The sequence below is a fragment of the Rhinoderma darwinii genome, chromosome 1 (assembly GCF_050947455.1).
Source record: "Rhinoderma darwinii isolate aRhiDar2 chromosome 1, aRhiDar2.hap1, whole genome shotgun sequence".
Classification (NCBI taxonomy): Eukaryota; Metazoa; Chordata; class Amphibia; order Anura; family Rhinodermatidae; genus Rhinoderma; species Rhinoderma darwinii.
In genome coordinates this window covers 137,972,117-137,995,155 of record NC_134687.1, presented here as the reverse complement: position 1 = coordinate 137,995,155, position 23,039 = coordinate 137,972,117, and the positions used below count along the sequence as shown (strand labels likewise).

General features: G+C 42.2%; 1 protein-coding gene across 1 annotated transcript in view; it reads right to left on the bottom strand.

Annotated features, from left to right (window-relative positions):
- Positions 1 to 422: 422 nt before the first annotated feature.
- Positions 423 to 23,039, bottom strand: part of RNF150 (ring finger protein 150) — a 239,106-nt gene continuing 216,489 nt past the window's right edge. The window contains exon 7 of the mRNA XM_075860413.1: positions 423 to 3,811. Coding sequence (XP_075716528.1) covers positions 3,693 to 3,811 — 119 coding nt within the window. The 3' untranslated portion in view covers positions 423 to 3,692. The remainder of the gene's footprint in view (positions 3,812 to 23,039) is intronic.

Genomic DNA, 23,039 nt, shown 5'->3' with positions numbered 1-23,039 from the left:
CGTCAATAGCGACCGCGGCATTTAACTTTGTTTACAGAGGGAGTGAGCCCCCTCTGTCACCCATCGGCGGCCCGCGAATGCAATCGCGGGTCTCCGATGGGGTGTCATGGCAGCCGGGGGCCTGATAAAAGCCCCCAGGTCTGCCCCGGAGGCACGTCCTAACAGATTGGCTGTCAGATTTACACTGACAGGCAATAATGCTCTGGTATACGAAGTATACCAGAGCATTATAGCAGCAATCGGAATATCGCACAGTAAAGTCCCCTAGTGGGACTAATAAAATCAGTCATCAAAGTGAAATAAAGATTATTAATAAAAAGTACAGTAAAAAAATAAATCAAACCATTTTTTTCCATAAAAAGTGGTTTTATTTAGTAAAAGTGTAAAAAAAAAAAAAGTACACATATGTGGTATCGCCGCGACCGTAATGACTCCATTAATAAAGTTAATATGTAATTTAAACTGCAAAGTGAACACCGTAAAAAAACAACTCAAAAAACCATGGCGAAATTGCAATTTTTTTCCATTGCCCCCCAAAAAAGTCATAATAAAAATGAATCAATAAGTCCCATGCACCCCAAAACAGTACCATTCAAAACTACGTCTTGTCCCGCAGAAAACAAGCCCAAAAAATCACTACATTGATGGAAAAATAAAAAAATTACGGCTCTTGTAAAGCGACGAATCAAAAGCAAATAATTTCTAGTTCAAAAGTGTTTTTATTGTGCAAAAGTCGTAAAACATAAAAAAAACCTCTACATATGTGGTATCGCCGTAATCGTACCGACCCATAGAATAAAGGTAACATGTTATTTACGTCGCATAGTGAACGGCGTCAATTTAAAAACGCATAGAACAATGGCGGAATTTCAGGTTTTTTTTATAATCCCCCCCAAAAAGATTAATAAAAGTTAATATAAAAATTATATGTACCCAAAAATGGTGCTATTAAAAAGCACAACTAATCCCGCAAAAAACAAGTCCTCATACAGCTATGTAGACGAAAAAATAAAAAAGTTATAGCTCTTTGAATGCGACTATAGAAAAACGAATAAAATAGCTTGGTCATTAGGGCCTAAAATGGGCTGGTCACTAAGGGGTTAATATCACCAACCATTCCCATTTTATTTAGGTGTATCCATATAAATGGCCCACCCTGTAGTTTATTTCCTTGCAGGAGATCTACTAGGAAAACGAGCACACACATTACAGCTCCGCAGTTCTGATCAGCTAATTGGTAAAGGGGAAAAGCTCCCAAATAATAGAGAAATAAGGGGACATAACGTTTCAAAGAAATGTTGTAGTGGAGCAGCTGCGCATAGGAAATACAATTCATTTCAGCTGTGCTGTCTTATATATCATGTGGTGCATCTCAGGATAAAGAAAGATAATGGGGCAGATTTACTAATGCGGTCTAATATTTAGACTGCATAAACTTGTCAGAAGATGCGCCAAATTTATGAAAGTGACGCAGGCTGTATGACAAATTTGGGTGTCTTGTTAGAAATGTTTCTCTTCCTTATATCACCTCTTGGTTGGCTTAGTTTATGTCAATTCTTTGGGCGAATTGGCGCAATTAAGCCAGACTCTTTCCACTAAGCCACGCCCCTTCTAGCAACAATTTTGAAAAGTATCTGGAGAGGCGCAAACATCTGTTCTTTTGGGTGCAAATCAATAATAAATTTGTCAAACGACAAAGGCGCAACTTGGGCCAAAATTCTGCTGCAACAACGATAGTAAGTCTGCCCCAATGACAACTATGGTCCCCTATTTAGTAACTGAGTAGCAGTTAAATGATATGGGATGGAATACCCCATCTGTAATCTAGAATGCTTTGCTTGGTGAAGTTGAATAACACTCTATCACTTTCTCCAAGTATTTTTTTTCTTTGCTTCTGATGCAATATGAACGTGTCATACCTGGTTGCTTCCTTTTGCAAAAATTGTGCTTGAAGGCATTGTATGAGAGTAGAAAAAGGGTCTGCTTTTCCCCCCAGAAACGGCTCCATTCCTATCCATGGGCTGTGCCTGCCACCTTCACCTCAATATAGATAACTTGCAATACCAGACACAGCCAATGGACAAGAGTGGCGCTGCTTCCCTCTGAACACAAAAAACAACAACGCCGGTTATGATGGATTAAAATTTTTAGGAAAAAACACTTAAAGGGAAACAATTTTAAGACATGCAACTTTGATGCGACTGAACTAAATGCAGTCTCTGATATTTCCCGTTCTCATAGTAACACAATAAGAGGCCTCATCTCTTCTGTTGAATTACAGGACAACCTTCACAGCTGTACAGACCCCCATCTGGATTTTATGAATTCAGCCTCACTTTTTGTAAAAAAAAAGTTCTTGTGTAACATAATTTACAGTAGTTAATATTCCTAAAATATTCTCCATCCATGTGCTTTCCCATAACAACCAATTCCCACTAAAAGGTGATGTATTAAAATTTGTACAATTTTAATATTTTTGTAAAACAACTTTACAATCTCACAATTTTTGTCTGTCATAATTATTATTACAGCTACCAATGTCCATGGCAAGAAATATTAACTATTTAATGTGAGAATAAAAACCTTGTTTTCAGAATATGAAATAGAACCCTCTTATACTTAGAGTTCAGTATAGCTGATGTTGATACATTCAATTTTTAGCAAAAATACTTTGCATCTGGGGTCGAGATATTGATGTCATAAGTAATGGCGTAATGGAATGTCATGAGCAAGTATGATCTCTTATACAACGTCAGAGCACCTATTTACCATTGTTTTATAATTCACTAATATTTATATTCTCTTTTGAAAAAATATATATTTATTCTTGAAAAAACATGCCACTTCGTAGTGTAAGCACAATACTGCATACATTTCCATTAGTCAAAAAGACTGGTTCCCAATAATATAGAAGTGGGGATTTAAAAATGTGCCCAATATTATTAAACTATGGATGTAAAATAGATGGCGCAATAATATAACGTGTGTCTTAATTCACACGTGGTTGAGTCTCCTCAATGACTCAGAGGAACAGATTGTAATTTTAGTACCTAACATTCTTTATGCAGTTCATGGGAAATGCCAGATCACATGTAAGTGGCACAGGCCCTCTGAAGACATTTTCTTCTCAAGTGCTTCTGGGACGCGTGCCCATCCGGTAATCAAAGCTTTCCTCAGATAAGAGCAGGGCATTCACTCATGACTGTGACAATCTCTTCATGTTGATTGGCCGAGAAGCCATTATGTTGAAAAAAAAATAACAAAAAGGCAAAAATATTTTCCATGATGACCAAGATATTGGTGCTTAAATACACTGATAAAACCGGGGTAAACAACAAAAAAGGGATTGTAAAGTGAATATCTCTTCTTAAAAACAGCAATGATTTCAATTTAGGTCCAGGTCCAACGTCCACATCAGGGAAGCCTGCAGACTGATGTCTTGCACATGTGAAGAAGTGAGGAGGCCAATGCTCCCATATCAACACCACTTTAAATCCCACGGGTGAGCAACTATGCTGAAACAGCAGGCATCTGGCGCTATTGCTTGTATCATGATCATCCCATAATGGAGTGCACTGGAGACTTATGGTGATGGTGAGTGGTTTTTACGTATTGGAATAGTCCAAACTCCAGGAGAGCCGACTGCTTTACACTTTCTATATCTTTCCTATGGAACGCGGCCAAAGACCTACTCATGACTTCACCTCCTCAAAGTCCTGATCGGTGGAAAGATCCACATCTGAAAGTCCAACGTCTACTGCCATAATCAGAGATATATCCGAGTCACTGCTGATTGCTGGATCTTGCTCACCTATAAGAAGGAAACATTCTAGTTAATTTATATCTAACTATAGTACAGCAATAAAACATTCCATGGAAATATCTGGAATTGGATCAGTGCACCAATATTAACTTAATTACAGATTGTAGACATGCAAACTTTGCAATCTTTACTATGGAAATCAATGGAACCAGATGATTCTGGAGGGTAACAGTGCCGAATGTGAAAAAGGATGTATTAACCACAAATCACATGAACAGGTATCCCAATAACAAAGCTACCAGCATAATTCAATAAATGTTGTTAGTGACTCTCTCTGTGCTGCCCATTGGCAGTGAGGGATCTTCATGATAAGGGAAGCTGCCTCCAGTGTAGATATATTAGGGCACAACACAGGTGCTCAAATTAAAAGAGGCCCATTCTATTGACATACTCTTATTAATGGTATTGTCCCAATTTGATTAAAGAAAGCTTGTACGTTTCAATTCCTCGCCATTTTCAACATCATTGGTTACTGTCAAGAAATGGAAACATTCTTGTTAATATGAAAAAGCTGGAAACCAGTCTTGGACCAGCAGTCCTGCCACACAGTTGCAGACATTTTACAATATATTAGTTGAGGCAATCCCCGATGAAGTAAACAGAGCAGCAGCAGAAACCTCGCTATAGTGCAGGACTCCAGGCTGTTTGCTCTTACCTCCACTGATATTTTGTAACAAACTGCAGCTGTGTGAGCAGGATAAGATCAGAACAGGTTTTCAGCCTCTAAACATAGACGCTGAAGTCTTCAATGAGCAAGAACTTCCAACAGCACAATACCCCGCTGGTGGACGCATTTACTGGAAACCAGGAATAACATACAGGTTGCCCGATTGTGCCCCAATAAATAGGAACGGAGAGATTTTCTTTAATAGGTTCAAATTGAACTCTTTGGGCTTCTGTTGTTACAATGCCACAAATCAAGACATGATTCCCTAAGATGAGCAATCCAGGAAAGGGTTAATCGTTACCTTAGTGGGGCCTGCACCTAAATGGTTGGTTGCACAATATGGATGTGCAGCATTTTCTGCCATTGGTCATCTCTAAGGGAACAGCGCTAACAAACTGGAAAAGTTCATCTATAATCCTGAATAAATAATAAAATGGCTTGGATATCCTTCACTCAAAGGATGGCATTCATTAGTGTTGATGCACAGCAAATGGCAGTAATTCAGTGTATGTCATACAAGGTGATGCTTCATACAATGTCTAGAGGGCTCCTTTTTTTCCAGATTTGCAAATATTATTAAAAAATATAAAAAAATGTGTTTTATTATATAAATGTTAATTGGTCCAGTATTTGAAATGGGTTGTGGAGGTTGGTGTGGGGGAAACGAAGCAGCATGTGTTCAATGTTTTCTGGAGCGCCACCAAAGGTCAAATGTAGTATGACCGTTTACATTGAAATCAATGGGTTGTCTCCGTGTAACGCATGGACATGTTGGGCCTCCAGAGCAAGAGACTATTTTGTCCACTGATAGATGAGGGTCCTCTATTTACCTTGTCACAAGTAGGAGATCCTCCTCTTTGACACTCATATGTCCTATTAGGACATATAGAAGGGGGTTCCTGAGTGGACATTAAAGCCCGTAAATAAGATTCAGTTTAAATATATTGTACAAGGCCAAAGAATGCACAGTAAAGTGAGACATTGATTAAAAATCAATGCATAAAAATGAGGTCTACTTGTTTTTCAGTGGCCTCAGGCTAGCATTTTTATATTTGGTTTCATTTGACTTATATGTGCATTTTAATACACCTGCACTAAATGGTCATCTTATATGGTAGAAAGAGCATCCTAGTCAGGTAATGGCCTTAGGTGGAGTTTACCCATTTCCAAAGTCGTATGAAAATTGCTATTTAAAGCGGCTCTGTCACCCCATTTTAAGCAGCCTATCTCCTACATAATCTGATCGGCGCTGTGATGTAGGTAACAGCAGTGGTTTTTATTTAGAAAAACTATCTATTTTCACCAAGTTATAACCTATTTTATGACCAGGTATGTTTGACCAATCAGCGTCATACACTTCTCTCCATTCATTTACTCTGCACATAGTGATCTTGCTAGATCATGATGTGCTGTCACTTACTCCCACATTAACGTTACTGAAGTGTCTTGACAGTGAATAGACATCACTTCCAGCCAGGCGCGATGTCTATTCACAATCCCGACTCTTCGCCAACGTTTGTGTGGGACTTACAGCACAGCAAGCGTGATCTCGCTGTAAGCTGTCATTTACAGAAAGATCTCGCGAGATTACGCTTGCTCTTGCTGTAAGTCCCACACAAATGTTACCGAAGTGTCGGGATTGTGAATAGACATCACGTCCTGGCTGGAAGTGAGGTCTATTCACTGTCAGGACACTTCAGTAACGTTAATGTCTGAGTATGTGACTGCACATCATGATCTAGCAAGATCACTATGTGCAGAGTAAATGAATGGAGAGAAGTGTATGACACTGATTGGTCAGCGTCATACACTTCTCCCCACAACGCCCGATTGGTCAAAAGTAAAAACACGCCCAGTTGGGCATTAAGAAATTCATTAGCATAAAGCTAAAATAGGTCATAACTTGGTGAAAATAGATTGTTTTTCTAAATGAAAAACACTGCTATTACCTACATTACAGCGCCAATCTCATTATGTAAGAGATAGGGCACTTATAATGTGGTGACAGAGCCTCTTTAAGTTCCTTTAACATTATATGTTTGTTATTTTTGTTCAGAATCAAACATAACGTGACTGCACATTCTCCCTTTGTATAGTGTATATTGTATGTAAGATGTTTTCATGGTGCTTTATTAAAAGGGGGGATAGTCACTCACTAGGGTAAGAGGACAGTTGGATGCTGGTATTGGCTTGCGCGTATGGCTATAACTGCAAATTAAAGGGCAATTACCTCTTAGATTTTATGAAATATCCATGGGAGAGGCCATAAATGTCTGGTATATGTTGATCCTACCTAACCTTAGAACAGTTGTCCCTACTTCTGACCCTGTCCTGCCTGGTGAGGCGGAGGCTGGCTGCCGTATCCAGGCAAAGAATCAATGCAGAGGTGGCTGGGAATTACAGAAACAGCTAAGCTTTCTGTGCCAGGCTGTTTCTGTATTCCGATAAAAGTGAATGCAAGTTAGGGAAACAACCGGGCAAGGCTGTACTCTATGTAAATCGCTGTACTACTGCATATGCTTGTACATAGATTACGGCGGGGCCGGTGACATGACGAAGAGTTATGTCACCATGAAGGAAGAATGTGCAACTAGACTTCCGGTCCCCCGCCAGCGCCATAAAAATCTATTCAAATCTCATAATCATCGCGACAGGGGACCGGAATGTATTAGTGAGTGTACTCACATACTGCACTGAGTAAACTGCTAATACTTTTCGCTCCCCACATAACCCCATTAATGCTTACTAAGATTTTTAAGAATCCTATTTACTTCAACAGAAAGCTTTGACAAATTAGTCTTTAGAACCAAAAAACCTTAGTAGAAAAATTCATCAAACCTACATCTGAATGTATTCCTATACTGCTATTGAATTGCTCTTTGCAAAGTTGTGAGGACAGTACATATTTATAGGTCAACATGTTCACCTTCTGCAGATAAAACTATTAGGTTAACATATTCTTAGGAGTCTTTATTCAAACAGATACCACTAATAAATCACAGATGAAACTGGAGACAGATGCAAGACAGAAGTGTATGTAGGAGTCAAGCGCAACACGTAGATATTTAGCAGAACGGCTCAAATGGAATAAATGACCATCTATAAGATTTGTGTTCGTTAAAAAGGATTTCCACTTAATTTTGGATGACAATTTAATGTGTATGGGAGCAATGTCATCAAGAGAAAGAAGGACCAGGCATGTTGGATTTCAATATGCTCCATCCTTTGTCCAACCAATCACACTTGGGCTTCCCAATGTGTTTGGCAGCAGAATATCCCCTGCTGCCTATTGAAAACAATGGGGGAATTTATTAAGCCCTGTAGCCAGTTTTCTAGCATAGAAAAGTTGCAATAGGGCAAAAACTAGCTTAGTCGATCACGCTATTGTTTCTGCTAAAAAAACGGAAACCTTACTGAACGGAAGCAAACGAAAACCATTTGCAACAAAAGCATTACCATTGAAATCAATGGTAATGCAAACGGAAGCTAAGTTTCAGTTTGGCTTTCCGTTCATCTGTTCCTGATGGAATGGATGAACGGAAACCCCAAACGGAACCCGGCGCTGATGTGAACGAGGCCTAAGACTGGCGTATGAAATGCCTGCCTTAATAAATTTACCCTAATATGTTTATTAGGGAGTTGGATTAAATAGCTCTCGACCAACATCTATTTTTATGCATGGCCAGCACTAGTTATATCTGTTTCTTACAAATATGAAAATAGGAAATGGCAGCCTTTACAGCTCCTATAGTTGTTTGGATTTCCACAGGCAATACTTTTACTTCACAGCCTTTGTTTTATAGATTTCAACAGTTTATTCTCTAGATAAAGAAATTGGAAATATAAATTGACCTTTGTTGAACCTATCAGATTTCAATAAGAATTTGCTTAAAGGAACACTCAACCTAGAAATGAATGATAAAAGTAAACAGAAGATTAACCTGGCCCACAGTGTTTGTCAGACACTAGGATTCTTGAGATGTTGCATTTTTCCTGATTCCTTTCATTTAGTTGGCAGATGCCTAAGGGTGGGGCTTAGTCAAGGGAGTGTTTATTAGCGTTCTTTGTCTCTTACTGCAGATAGAGCAGTGGGGAAAGGCTCCTGCTGCAGCCAGTTGTCATACAGCCAGACAATGGATTGTGATAAGAGGGAAATGGTTGATTTCCTGGGACACATACATACAAATTCTTTATATATATTTTTTAGATTGCAATATGAGATGAACAGGATCAAAGGAGAGGAGGAGATTAAGAAAGGAGGAACTGCTGGGAATGTATTTAGATTTTTTTGTGGATTTTTATCCTAGTGTTCCTTTAACCCGTTAATACCGAAGGTATTGTAAACCTTAACCCCTTCCCTCTTTAGCCACTTTTGACCTTCCTGACCGGGCCTCATTTTTCAAATCTGACATGTGTCACTTTATGTGGTAATAACTCCGGAATGCTTTCACCTATCCAAGCGATTCTGAGATTGTTTTCTCGTGACACATTGGACTTTAAGTTACTGGCAAAATTTGCTCGATATGTTCAGTATTTAATTGTGAAAAACACCAAAATTTAGCGAAAAATTGCAAAAATTAGCATTTTTCTCAATTTAAATGTATCTGCTTGTAAGACAGGTAGTTATACCACACAAAATTGTTGCTAATTAACATCCCCCATATGTCTACTTTAGATTGGCATCGTTTTTTGAACATCCTTTTATTTTTCTATGACATCACAAGGCTTAGAACTTTAGCAGCAATTTCTCACATTTTCAAGAAAATTTCAAAAGGCCATTTTTACAGGGGCCAGTTCAGTTGTGAAGTGGTTTTGAGGGCCTTATATATGAGAAACCCCCAAAAAGTAACCCCATTTTAAAAACTTCACCCCCTCAAAGTATTCAAAACAGCATTTAGAAAATGTCTTAACCCTTTACACATGTCACAGGAATTAAAGCAAAGTAGAGGTGAAATTTACAAATTTCATATTTTTTTGCAGAAATAAATTTTTAGTACAATTTTTTTTATAACACAGAAGGTTTTACCAGAGAAATGCAACTCAATATTTGTTGCCCAGTTTCTGCAGTTTTAGGAAATATCCCACATGTGGCCGTAGCGTGCTACTGGACTGAAGCACCGGCCTCAGAAGCAAAGGAGCACCTAGTGGATTTTGGGGCCTTATTTTTGTTAGAATAAATTTTAGGCACCATGTCAGGTTTGAAGGGCTCTTGCAGTGCCAAAACAGTCAAAATCCCCCAAAAGTGACCCCATCTGGGAAACTACACACCTCAAGGAAATTATCTAGGGGTACAGTGAGCATTTTGACCGCACAGTTTTTTTACAGAAATTATTGGAAGTAGGCCGTGAAAATTAAAATCAACATTTCTTCAAAGAAAATGTAGGTTTAGCGATTTTTTTTCTCATTTCCACAAGGACTAAAGGAGAAAAAGCACCGTAAAATTTGTAAAGCAATTTCTCCCGAGTAAAACAATACCCCACATGTGGTAATAAACGGTTGTTTGGAGACACGGCGTGGCTGAGAAGGGAAAGAGCGCTATTTGGCTTTTGGAGCTCAAGTTTAGCAGGAATGGTTTGTGGAGGCCATGTCACATTTACAAAGCCCCTGAGGGGACAAAACAGTGGAAACCCCCCACAAGTGACCCCATTTTGGAAACTACACCCATTGAGGAAATTATCTAGGGGTATAGTGAGCGTTTTGACCCAACAGGTTTTTTGCATAAATTATTGGAAATAGGCCCTGAAAATGACAATCTAAATTTTTTCAAAGAAAATGTAGGTTTAGCTAATTTTTTCTCATTTCCACAAGGACTGAAGGAGAAAAAGCACCGTAAAATTTGTAAACCAATCTCTCCCGAGTAAAACAATACCCCACATGTGGTAATAAACGGTTGTTTGGAGACACGGCAGGGCTGAGAAGGGAAAGAGCGCTATTTGGCTTTTGGAGCTCAAGTTTAGCAGGAATGGTTTGCGGAGGCCATGTCACATTTACGAAGTCCCTGAGGAGACAAAACAGTGGAAACCCCCCACAAGTGACCCCATTTTGGAGACTACACCCATTGAGGAAATTATCTAGGGGTATAGTGAGCGATTTGGCCCCACAGGTTTTTTGCAGAAATTATTGGAAGTAGGCCCTGAAAATAAAAATCTACATTTTTTCAAAGAAAATGTAGGTTTAGCTTATTTTTACTCATTTCCACAAGGACTGAAAGAGAAAAAGCACCACAAAATTTGTAAAGCAATTTCTCCCGAGTAAAACAATACCCCACATGTGGTAATAAACGGCTGTTTGGAGACACGGTGTGGCTTAGAAGGGAAAGAGCGCTATTTGGCTTTTGGAGATCACATTGAGCAGGAATGGTTTGCGGAAGCCATGTCACATTTGCAAAGCCCCTGAGGGGAAAAAACAATGAAAACGCCCAAAAAGTGACACCATTTAGGAAACTACACCTCTTGAGGAATTCATCTAGGGGCGTAGTGAGCATTTTGACCCCACAGATGTTTCATAGAATTTATTAGAATTGGGCAGTGAAAATAAAAACAATCCTTTTTCTTCAATAAGACGTAGCTTTAGCGCAAATTTTTTCATTTTCGCAACAAATAAAGGAAAAAAAAGAACCCAACATTTGTAAAGCAATTTCTACCGAGTACGGCAATACCCCATATGTGGTCATAAACTGCTGTTTGGGCACACGGCAGGGCTCAGAAGGGAAGGACCGCCATTTGGAGTGCAGATGTTGCTGGATTGGTTTTTGGGCGCCTGTGGGCCCAAAACAGTGGAAACCCCCCAGAAGTGACCCAATTTTGGAAACTGCACCCCTCAAGGCATTTATTAAGGGGTGTAGTGAGCATTTTCACCCCACAGGTCTTTTCCATAAATGAATGCGCTGCGGATGGTGCAAATTAAAAATGTATATTTTTCCCTAGATATGCCATTCAGTGGCAAATATGTCGTGCCCAGCTTATGCCACTGGAGACACACACCCCAAAAATTGCTAAAAGGGTTCTCCCGGGTATGACGATGCCATATATGTTGAAAGAAACTGCTGTTTGGGGACGCTGTAGGGTTCAGATGGGAGGAAATGCCATTTGGCTTTTGGAGCGTGGATTTTGCTTGGTAGTAGTTTTGTTTGGAGTCTTACTGGTGTTTCCGTTTATAATGTAGGGCATATGTAAGCCGGGCGGAGTATATAAGGGGCATAGTCAGGTGGTATAATAATGGGGTAAAAAAAACAATAAAATAACCCATAGATGTGTGTTACGCTGTGAAGCAATCCTTTCTGCACAGGCCGGTGTCGCACTGATATATGGCGTCCTTTATAGTTTGCCTTTGTAGTTTGGGGAATTTTGCTAGGAAGTGTTGTCCTTGTATAATTCGGGCACCGTCGCTTCCAGCGGATATGTTTGGGCCCTCCCTTTCCTGGTTCCCTAATTTTAGGTCCTTGATAAATCGCCTCTTCAAACAGAAGAAATGTTCCCCTCGGGCACAACTGCATATTTTTTTATTTCCTGACTTATTGGAGCCTTAACTAATTTTATTTTTCATAGACGTAGCGGTATGAGGGCTGGTTTGTTGCGGGACGAGCTGTAGTTATTATTGGTACCATTTTGGGGTACATGCAACTTTTTGATCACCTTTTATCCTATTTTTTGGGATGCCAGGTAAACAAAAAAACGCAATTCTGGCACAGCTTTTTTGGTTTTTTTTTTATATAGCGTTCACCACGCGTTATAAATGACATGTTAACTTTATTCTGCGGGTCAGTACAATTCTGGCGATACCTAATTTATAGCACTTTTTTATGTTTTACAACTTTTTGCACAATAAAATTACTTTTGTAAAAAGAATGTATTTTTTCTGTCGCCAAGTTGTGAGAACCATAACTTTTTAATTTTTTTGTCGACGGAGGTGTATGAGGGCTTGTTTTTTGCGGGACGAGCTATAGTTTTTATAGGTAACATTTTTGGATACGTGCGACTTTTTGATCACTTTTTATTCTAACATTTGTAGGGCAAAGTGACTAAAAAACAGAAACTCTGGTAACGTTTTTTACGTTTTTTTTTACGCTGTTCACCGCGTGCAATAAATAATATAATATTTTGATACCTCAGGTCATTACGGTCGCGGCGATACCAAATATATATGGTTTATTATTATTTTTCAATAATAAAGGACTTGATAAGAGTAAAAGGGGGATTGTGTTTTATTTGATTACTTGAAACTTTTATTGTTTTCAAACTTTCATTATTTGCACTTTTTTTTACACTTTTTTATACTTTTTTTACATTTTTTCTCAAGTCCCACTAGGGGACTTGAAGGTCCAACGGTCAGATTTTTTTTTTTCTAATACATTTCACTACCTATGTAGTGCAATGTATTAGATCTGTCAGTCATTCACTGACAGCAAGCTGATTGCCTGTCAGGGCTGGCGATCTGCTAGTAACCGCTACGATGCAGCAATCGCTTTCGATTGCTGCATCGAAGGGGTTAATGGCAGGGATCGGAGCTAGCTCCGGTTCCTGCCGTTACAGGTGGATGTCAGCTGTAACATACAGCTGACTTCCACCGCTGATGACGCCGGATCAGCTCCTGACCCGGCTCCATCTTGCCGGCAGCTACGGAAGCCGATCAGGCTCCGCCGCCGGGCGGATCTTGACCGGCTTCGGTGCTAGGCAGACCGGGAGGCCAGTATTAGGCCTCCGGTTGCCATTGCAGCCACCGGAACCCCGGCAATTTCATTACTGGGGTTCCGATGAGCTGCAAACACCTTAAGTGCAGCGATCGCGTTTGAGCGCTGCACTTAAGGGGTTAATGGCGGGGATCGAAGCTAATTTCGGTCCCCGCCGTTACAGCCGGATGTCAGCTGTAAGATACAGCTGAGATCCGGTGATGATGGGACCGGCTCAGCTTCTGAGCCGGTCCCAAACATTTGGCGTACATGTACGGCAAGATGCGGGAAGTCAATGCTTTCCATGACGTACATGTACGGCAAATGTCGGGAAGGGGTTAATGATCGAGCAATTTTTTAGGTTTTTCCATCTTCACATTCAGAGAGCTATAACTTTTTTATTTTTCCGTCGACATAGCTGTATAAGGACATTTTTTTGCGGGACAAGTTGTATTTTATAATAGCACCATTTTGGGGTACAAATAATTTATTGATTAACTTTTTTTAGTGGGGCACTGGAAAAAAAGAACAGAAATGTCACCATTTTTTTGCGTCTTAATTTTACGCCGTTTACCGTGTGGTATAAATAACATAATAACATTATTCAGCGGGTTGTTATTATTGCGGCGATACCAAATTTTTGTTTTTTTTATGTTTTCCTACTTTTACACAATAAAAACACTTTTTTTTCAAAATTATTTGTTTTTGTGTCGCCACATTTTAAGAGCCATAACTATTTTATTTTTTGACCAATGCAGCTGTATGAGGGCTTTTTTTTTTGCGGGACGACTTGTAGTTTTTATTGGTACAATTTTGGAGTAGATGGATGCGACTGTTTGATCACTTTTTTTGAAGGTAGAATGAACAGAAAACAGCAATTACGACGTTGTTTTCTATTTTATTTTTTACGGCGTTCACCGTGTGGGTTAGATAATGTAACCATCTTAAAATTGGGTTCGTTATAGACGTGGTGAAACCAAATATGCGTAACTTTTTACTGTTTTTCATAATAAAGTATTTTGTTACATTTTTTTTACTTGGGACATTTATTTATTTCAAACTTTATTTAACTTTTTTTTAGTCCCACTGGGGGACTTTACTGTAAGATCTTTTGATCACTTGTATAATACACTGCAATACTTCTGTTTTGCAGTGTATTATTGCCTGTCAGTGTAAAACTGACAAGTCACCTGTTAGGTCATGCCTCTGGCATGGTCTAACAGGCAATCACTAAAGGCAGACCTGGGGGCCTTTGTTAGGCCCCCAGGCTGCCATAGAAACCATTGGCACCTCGCGATGCATGCGTGGATGCCACAGGGGTGAGAGAGGGAGCTCCCTCCCTCTAAAATCACTCAGATGCGGCGCTCGCTATTGAGCCTCGCATCTGAGGGGTTAAATATGATTGGAGAACACTGCTAGTCGTCTCCGATCATTGCCCTGAAGCCCGAGTCTGTAAGCAACATCTCGGGCTTCAGTAGATCTCCACACGATGCGAGAAAAGTTCTTCTGAAGTGCCGACGTGAAAAGGCGGCGCTTCAGAAGAACTACCCCAAACGGCCGACGTAAAAACACTATACGCCGATCGTTAAGAGGTTAAGCAGTAATTCTTTATTACAATAATCGCTTCATTCATTTTCAGGAGTGTTACCATAATGTGCAAGGTTGCAGACAATTTTGAATTCCACATTGACACTCTGTGAACCTGTCAGCAGACAGAGTTTTTTTTAAATCAAACCAATTTTATTGATACGAACACATAAAAGAAATAACATAGTAACATTCACATTACAATTTTCCAGCATCGTACACAATAATGACAGCATATCAGAAAATCCCCAACTTCCCCCCACTATATCTCTGCCCTTTGTTTCTAGTACCAATCCTGGCCAGAGCACATTTCTCTTATCAAGTTTCCCCACCACCCCTTTTTGCTCCAGACTCTACCATCTCCAGTTCCTCATACGACTCTCGCCCTTATTCTGCTCAGTTCAGGTGACAGCACCTCAGGACAGGCCATCCATCTGCTCCATTGTTTCTCAAATTTTTTTTACGTGCCCCTTTTAGAAAATATCTTATGCTCCATCAGGATATTATAGTTCACCATTCCTACAATTTCCCTCATCCCTGGTGGCTCCTCATCCATCCAGTGTTTAGCAATGCATTTCCTTGTTTGATATAATATCTTGGCAATTGCCAGGTTTGCCATTCTGTCACTCTCCAATTCTCCCACTACTCCCAACAACATAACTTTAGGGTCTGCCGCCAATTCCCGACCATACACCTGTTTTATCAGATCCAATACTTCCCCCCATAGGGTCCTCAGAGCCTCACATGACCAAAACATATGCAGTATATCCGCTTTCTCTTCCGTGCACCTAGGACATTTAGCATCCGCTCTAATACCCATCTGCTTTAATACCCACGGGGTTCGATACACTCTGTGTATCAGGAAGAGTTGTGATCTCCTCTGCGCCAGACTGAGCGATAAGTGACATGTGGATGCTAATATCTCCTCCCACTCCTCCTCAGTCAATGGACCAACATCCCGTTCCCATTTAGCTTTTACCAGCATCATTGGGTTTCCCAGGTGTTTGGACAGTAAGCTCCTGTACGCCATTGAGATCAGGCCTTTGGTCGTGTCAGCCCTTCCCGCATACTCCAGGACCCCAAGAGCACAGACCGTCAGGTCCACTACCTGCGCCTGCGCCTGTAGGGCATGACGGATCTGCAAATATTGATAAAACATATTGTGCTCTAGTGGAAATAGGTCCTTCAACTGCTGAAATGATCTCAGCCCGTTATCATCATATAAGTATTGTATTCGTCTAACCCCTGCCAACTCCCATTTTTGCATGCCCTCTAATTGGTATAATTCCCACAGGACCGGATTATGCCATAGGGGAGTATATTTGGTGCACATTCCCACTCCCAGGATCTGTTTGCATTGCCACCATACTTTATGTATCAGGAGTAACGTTGGTTTAGCACTCGCCAATCTCTTAAAGGTATGCGCTTCCAGACTCTCTAGTGGATTATGTCCTCCCCCCATGTATGACAATAAACGTGCACTGCCACCCCAAGTCTCTGTGTCCTCCCATCCCTTAAATTGTTGGCTCTGGGCAGCCAGGTAATATATCCAGGCATTTGGCAGCGCGACCCCCCCTTCATCTTTGGGCAATTGCAATTTCTCCAATTTAATCCTTGGAACCCCTTTTTTCCATACCAGATCCCGAAAGAGATTGTGCAAGCGTCTGAACCAGTGCTTAGGTATCCATACTGGGGAGTTATGAAGAATGTATAAAACTTGAGGCATAAGGATCATCTTGATTAAGTTAGTCCTCCCCAGAGCAGAGAGCGGGAGCCTGTTCCAGGCATCCACCTTTTGTTTCGCCTTAAGTAGCAGTGGTGAGACATTCAAAGACATGTAGTCTTGGACCCTAGCTGTCACCTTAACCCCTAGATACGTAAATTCAGAAACTATCGGAATCTGGATCCCCCCTCCAGTATCTACAATATTCACTGTATCAAGTGGCATCAAAGCAGACTTGGTCCAGTTAATATTTAATCCCGAGAACTCCCCAAACCTTGTGATCGTATCCATTACTACCTGCAGTGTATTCTCCGTGTCCGTCATGTATATTAAAATGTCGTCTGCATATAATGAAATTTTTTCCTCCATTTCCCCATATTGCAAGCCTCTTATACGTTCCTCCTGTCTTATGAGGCACGCCAGTGGCTCCACCGCCAAGGCGAATAGCAATGGTGACAGTGGGCACCCCTGTCGTGTACCCCGGGCCAGTGAAAATTTCTCAGACATTGTACCATTCACCCGTATGCGGGCTGTAGGGGCCACATACAGCAACTGTACCCACTTTACGAAGTTAGGGCCGAATCCCATCTTTTCTATTACCCGCCATAAATACCCCCATTCTACGCAGTCGAACGCTTTTGCAGCATCTAACGTTAGCACCGCCCTTCCTCCTTGCTCATCCGGTGCCGCCTGAAGATTTAAAAACAGCCGCGTGAGGTTGACCGCTGTCGATTTGGAGGGCATGAACCCCGATTGGTCTTCATGCACAACATGCTGTACCACCCTGTTCAGCCTCAGTGCCAATATCTTTGCCAAGATCTTGACATCCGATGTCAACAAGGATATTGGTCTGTAGGACTCCGGTAATTGGCTGTCTTTCCCCTCTTTTGGGAGAACCACTATCGTAGCCTCATATAGGGAGTCTGGTAGTTTACCTCTGTCAAAACTATCCTGCAAAGTACTCAGATATTCTGGCGCTAGTTCCGACCCATATTCCTTATAGATTTCCCCCGGTAACCCATCTGGACCCGGAGCTTTCTCATTTGCCATATCTCTTATCGCCTGCTCCAACTCCTCTAGTGAAATAGGGGTCTCCAAACTGTCACGGTCCTCCCGGCCCAAGGTAGGCAAATTAATGTTTCCCAGGTACTCGTCCAATTGCTGTGTGTTGTAATGCACTTTGGATGTATATAGGTCAGTATAAAACCGCTGGAATATTTGCAGGATTTGCCCCGTGTCTGTCTCCACCCTCCCCCCTCCCCCCTAAGGCCATGAATGAAATTATTGCCCCCATGCGGTTTTGCCATCCTAGCGAGTAATCTCCCCGCCATTTCCCCTTCTTCATAATATTGCTGTTTAAGGAATAGTCGTTTATTATCCGCCATTGTTAGTTGGTGATTTTTTAACAGCGTCTGTGCCTCCACCCAATGTCTAAGTGTCTCCTCGGATCCCTCTTCTACATGTCTCCCTTCTGTTTCTGTCACCCGCTCCTCTAAACTTTCTCCCAACTGCCTGGATTTAGTTTTAATTCGTTTAATATTTTGAATGAATACTCCTCTCAGCCAGGCTTTCATGGCATCCCACAACACTCAGTATTAAAATTAAAATATTCTTTTATCAGGTTCCGTATTTCCTCACCATCCATTAATCTTAACCAAAACGCATTCAGCTTCCAATTCCCGGGGTTCCTGGTATGCCTTACACCCACTTCCAGCGTCACCGCCATCGGAGAGTGGTCTGACAATGCCCTCTGTAGGTATTCTATTTGCGCTATGTACGGCACCGCTGAAGCTGTGCATGCTACCATGTCTATTCGGGAAAGTGACTGAAATGTGGATGATGCACACGAGTATTGCCTCACCCCTGGATGTTTATCTCTCCAAATATCCCGCAGACCCAATTCCTCCATTAATCTTCCAAAGGCGGTCAGATCTCTTCTTTGCCCTCCTCCTCCTCTATGAAACCTATCCAGCCCTTCAGACATCACTGCATTAAAATCCCCCATCACAATTAGCGGTACCTCAGGCCACCTGGAGAGTTTCTCCGTAACTCGTTTCAGTACAGTGCTAGAATATGGCGGAGGGATATACAGCACTACCAGAATACACTCCCAGTGATATATAGTACAATGCACTCCCACATACCTCCCCTCCTCATCAGAAAAGGATGAATGACAGACAAAGGGGAGACTCCTGTGTATCAGCAAACTCACCCCCCTGGAATAAGTCGTATGAAAAGAGTGAAACCCATGTGCGATCCACACTCTCTGCAATAATGATACAGACTCTCTAGTCAGATGCGTTTCTTGCAGCCCCACTATCAGGGCATTTTGTTGTTTAACCCAGTTAAAGATTGCCTGCCGTTTCCTAGCTTCCCGTATTCCCCGGACATTCCAGGATAGACATTTAACCGATCCCATCAGGCGTCATATTTTTAAGAAATCTGTTACTCCTCCAGCCTGCTCCAGTCAAGATATTAGGCCGTGCGTTCCCTCCCTCCTCCCCTCCCCCCCCAACAAAACCTCCCCTCCGAAAAGGGTCAGAGCGACATGTACTGTCTCTCCTATCCAGCAGAAACGCACCATAGTGCGAACTTTTAACATGCCCTACTGGCATCTTCTCTTTGAACCGTTTAACTTTCTCACCACTTCCAGTGAGCGCTGGCTCCCACTGCTATTCGCATGTATTAAACAATCCCACACAATCAGCAGAGTTTACAGATACATTAGGTACCCAGTAACATTCCCTCAATAACCTTGCCGTCAGGTGCGGCCATTTTTGTTAAAAGGATACCACCCTGCTGTGTTTCAGACAAGGGTGTTCACACACCGGAGAACTGCATAATAACATATAATATGCTACAGTCCCATAAACGCCAACATGGCTCCAGACTTCACCGCCCAGGCGGGCTTTCACGCATCTTCTTCTCCAGCTGGTCTCCGCAACCGTGCCTCATTGCTATCCAGCCATCTTGCAGCCTCTCTGGGGTTCTCAAAGAATGAAGCAGTCCCAAAAGCAACCACCCGCAATTTGGCCGGATACATCATGGAATATGGTATGGACAAGTTCCTCAGACGTTTCTTTACATCCCAATATTGCAGCCGCTTCTTCTGCACCTCCGCAGAGAAATCCGGATAAAAGGATATTTTGGCGCCATTAATGGAGATATCCTGCCGTTCCCTTGCCTTCCTCAGGATCTTATCTCTGTCCTTGTAATGCAACAGCTTCACTAAGACCGGCCTCGGGGGCCTCCCCGGTGGTCCCGGTCTGGTAGGCACTCTGTGCGCTCTTTCCACAGCATATAAAGGAGACAATTCATCCCGGCCAAACTGCTCCAGCAGCCATTTTTCAAAGAACTCATCCGAGTTATTGCCCTCCGTTTTTTCCGGCACTCCAACCAAACGCACGTTGTTTCTGCGTAGCCGATTCTCTAAATCATCCGCCTTAGCCTGCAGGGCCACCACCGCCAAGGACTGAGACTGCACATCCCGCCTGAGCTCCGGCAGAACATCCTCCACTTCAGACACTCTCCCCTCAATAACTGTGGTTCTTTCTGCCACTTTCTGTAAGTCATTACGTAACAGCAGTATATCTTCCTTCAGGCTTCCCACCTGCCCGGTCAGCACAGATAAAATTGAGGAGTTCTGCTTTACCGCAGCGAATATATCCGCAAGGGAAGGCTCCTTCACCTGGTCTCTCCTGCTATGCGTTCTGCCGCCATCTTCCTCCACATGCCTGTCCCGCCGCTGACTCCCCAGCTCTTCCTCCTCCTCACTCACCGTGTCCTCTCCCAGCACGGAGTATCTGGAACCGGAGGCCAAGTTGTCAGCCTTCCCACTGCCAGCCACCGGCGTCTTGCCTGCTGCAGATCCGCTCGCACGAGGGGTTCTTGCAAATCTCTCCAGCCTGTCTGCCGCCTCAGACCGCATGTGCCTGCTCCTGCATTCAGTCTCCTCGGCGCCATCTTGCCTCCTCGGCCCCGGACTCGCCGGCGGCGTTTTTTGCTTCTTAGAACGGGTCATTGTAGCTGTATTAAGCGGTACCGACTCCTCCAGCCTCCCAGCCTCCAGATCGGTGAATATTACCGGGTAATTCAGGGAAAATCTGTACTTTCAGGATGAATACAGCAGGAGCTCCAGCCACACACGTCCTCTTACATCTGCTGCTAGGCCACGCCCCCCCAGCAGACAGAGTTTAACTGCTTACATGAGCCTAGAAACTGTCACTCGAATCAGATTTTAGGATGTGGTAAAATTCTATGGGGGGATATATTAACACTGGTATTTCAAATGCGAGTTTTAAACTACATTCACAACCCAATGTTTTACTGTCCCAATGCATACCAAAACGATAACTGAAGAAACTTTGCAATAGGTCTTAAAATGTTCTTATTCCTTTTATTTCTACAGCTCCATCTGCAGACTATGCATCTCCATGATAACAGATACCACTTTTTTCCATGTGTCTCCTGCTTTATGCTAACGTATGTTTGGTAGGTTTAGCAAGAAGTAAAGGACAGCTAGAAGGGAATATTACAACAGGATCAGACTACACAGAGTTTGTTTGTTGTCTGTTGTCATGGAGATGCATAGTGATACAGAGCTTCAAATCCCTTGCTTTCCTTTACACAGCCATATCATTTAATTATAAAATTCTGGCTGCTTGCAGCAGCCACAATGGGAGCTCAATGCATACATATTTTTAGACCCCTCTTTAAGTCAATGAGACAATATAAATACATATGTAGAAAGCTCCCCCTAGTGGCGGCTGCCAGCAGCATCCTCCTAGGAACTCGTCTGCTCTGCCAAGCATCTGTGAGATATTACCTATTTTGGGGTGATTTCAAGACAAGCCGGGAGAGTAGGCAAATATGAGCTATATCCTAATCGGCCATCTATATTTATTTCAATTGAAAGCCAAGTAGGAGCGAATGCTAGTTATTTTACTTCCTCAATTATCATTACTACACCACTATACTTTCCAGTTTTACTTGTTTTTCAAACTGGGGGTTTTCACTGTGATTTACTGCTAGGGAGACAATGAGAAAGGGAGGAGGCAGGACCCTATGGGTGATTAGGTGACAAAAAAGACTATTCAGCCGGGCTTATATGGCCGACAGTGGTAGTTACTTTTTGTCCCAGAAGTACAAATTAGGGGAAATAGGAAAAGTAATTATAAGTAGCTACGATCTATATTTAGTTAGCGAAGGTGGCCAGGGACTGCCGACAGTGCTATGGATTTGCTAAGGGCCTTCAAATAGTCACTACATAAAAATTATCAAAACAGTTCCTAATGGCATTAACAAACATGTATGTAAATGTTTCTGGAATTTATCAGAATTGGACATATGTGAGATAAAGTAGTGATTATGGGATCAAGCCATTTTTTGGGCTTTCTGTCCGTAACCCATATAAAAGTAAAACAAAACAGTATAGTCAGTCACTCACTAGCCCGAAATGGCTTCTTAAAATGTTCCTAACTTTTTAGGTGACTTTTCAGGATAAGCTATCATATGTGTTTACATGAGGAATAATATTATTTCTGGTCATTATATGACTTGTAGGAACATGGGGGAGATTATACAGCAGTAATGAGCGGTGTACCTGAGAATCCAGCACTGAGGTGAAATAGAACTCTTACCAGCAGCCTGTGTCTCCTCTCTAGGCTCCTGCTCCCTCCTTCTACCCTCACCTCTCCATAGTCTTCTATGGGCAGCGTGTCTGTCTCCTCTCTCTGCTCTTGCTCACTCCTCCCTTCTCCATAGACTTCTATGGGCAGCATGTCTGTGTCTCTTCTCTCTGTTCCCTCTCCCATCTCCATACACTTCTATGGGCAGCATGTCTGAGCCTTTCTCTCCCTACTCCCTCCTCCACTCACCTTAAACTTCTATGGTCAGCAGTATCTGTCTCACCCTGATCCCCCTCCCCATAGATTTCTATGGGTAGTGTGTCTGTTTCTCCGTCTGCTCCTGCTTCCCCTCCCCATAGACTTCTATGGAAAGCATCTGTGTCTCTTCTCCTGCTCCTTTTTCCTTCTCCCCTCTCCATAGACTTGTATGGGCAGTGTGTCTGTCTATCTCACTCCTAGCTCCTTCTGCTCCCCTCCCCTCTCCATAGACTTTTTTGGGAAGGATGTGAAGAGACACCCCCCACTTCCTGCAGTCCGTTTCCTCTGCTCTGTAACCAAAGAGGAATTTTGACAACAGGGGTGGACAGTAAATTACAGGTAGGGAGACACCTATTGGCATTAACTTTACACATAATTTGCATAGATAAAACAACTACACTTTAAGGCTACATTCACACGAACGTAGCCCACCTTGGACGTGAAAAACTGCAGTTTTCCACGTCCAAGGGGTACCCATGCGGGACGCTTTGTCACGGATCCCCCACATACTAGTCTATGGAGGGATGCGTGACACGCAGGAAAATAGGACATGTCTTATTTTTCCACGGAGCGTTCACACGTTCCATTGAAACAACGGTTGTGTGAACGACCCCATTGAAATGCATGGGTCTGTGTGACGGCCGTTGTTTTAACGGCCGACACACGGACAAGATTCACGGTCGTGT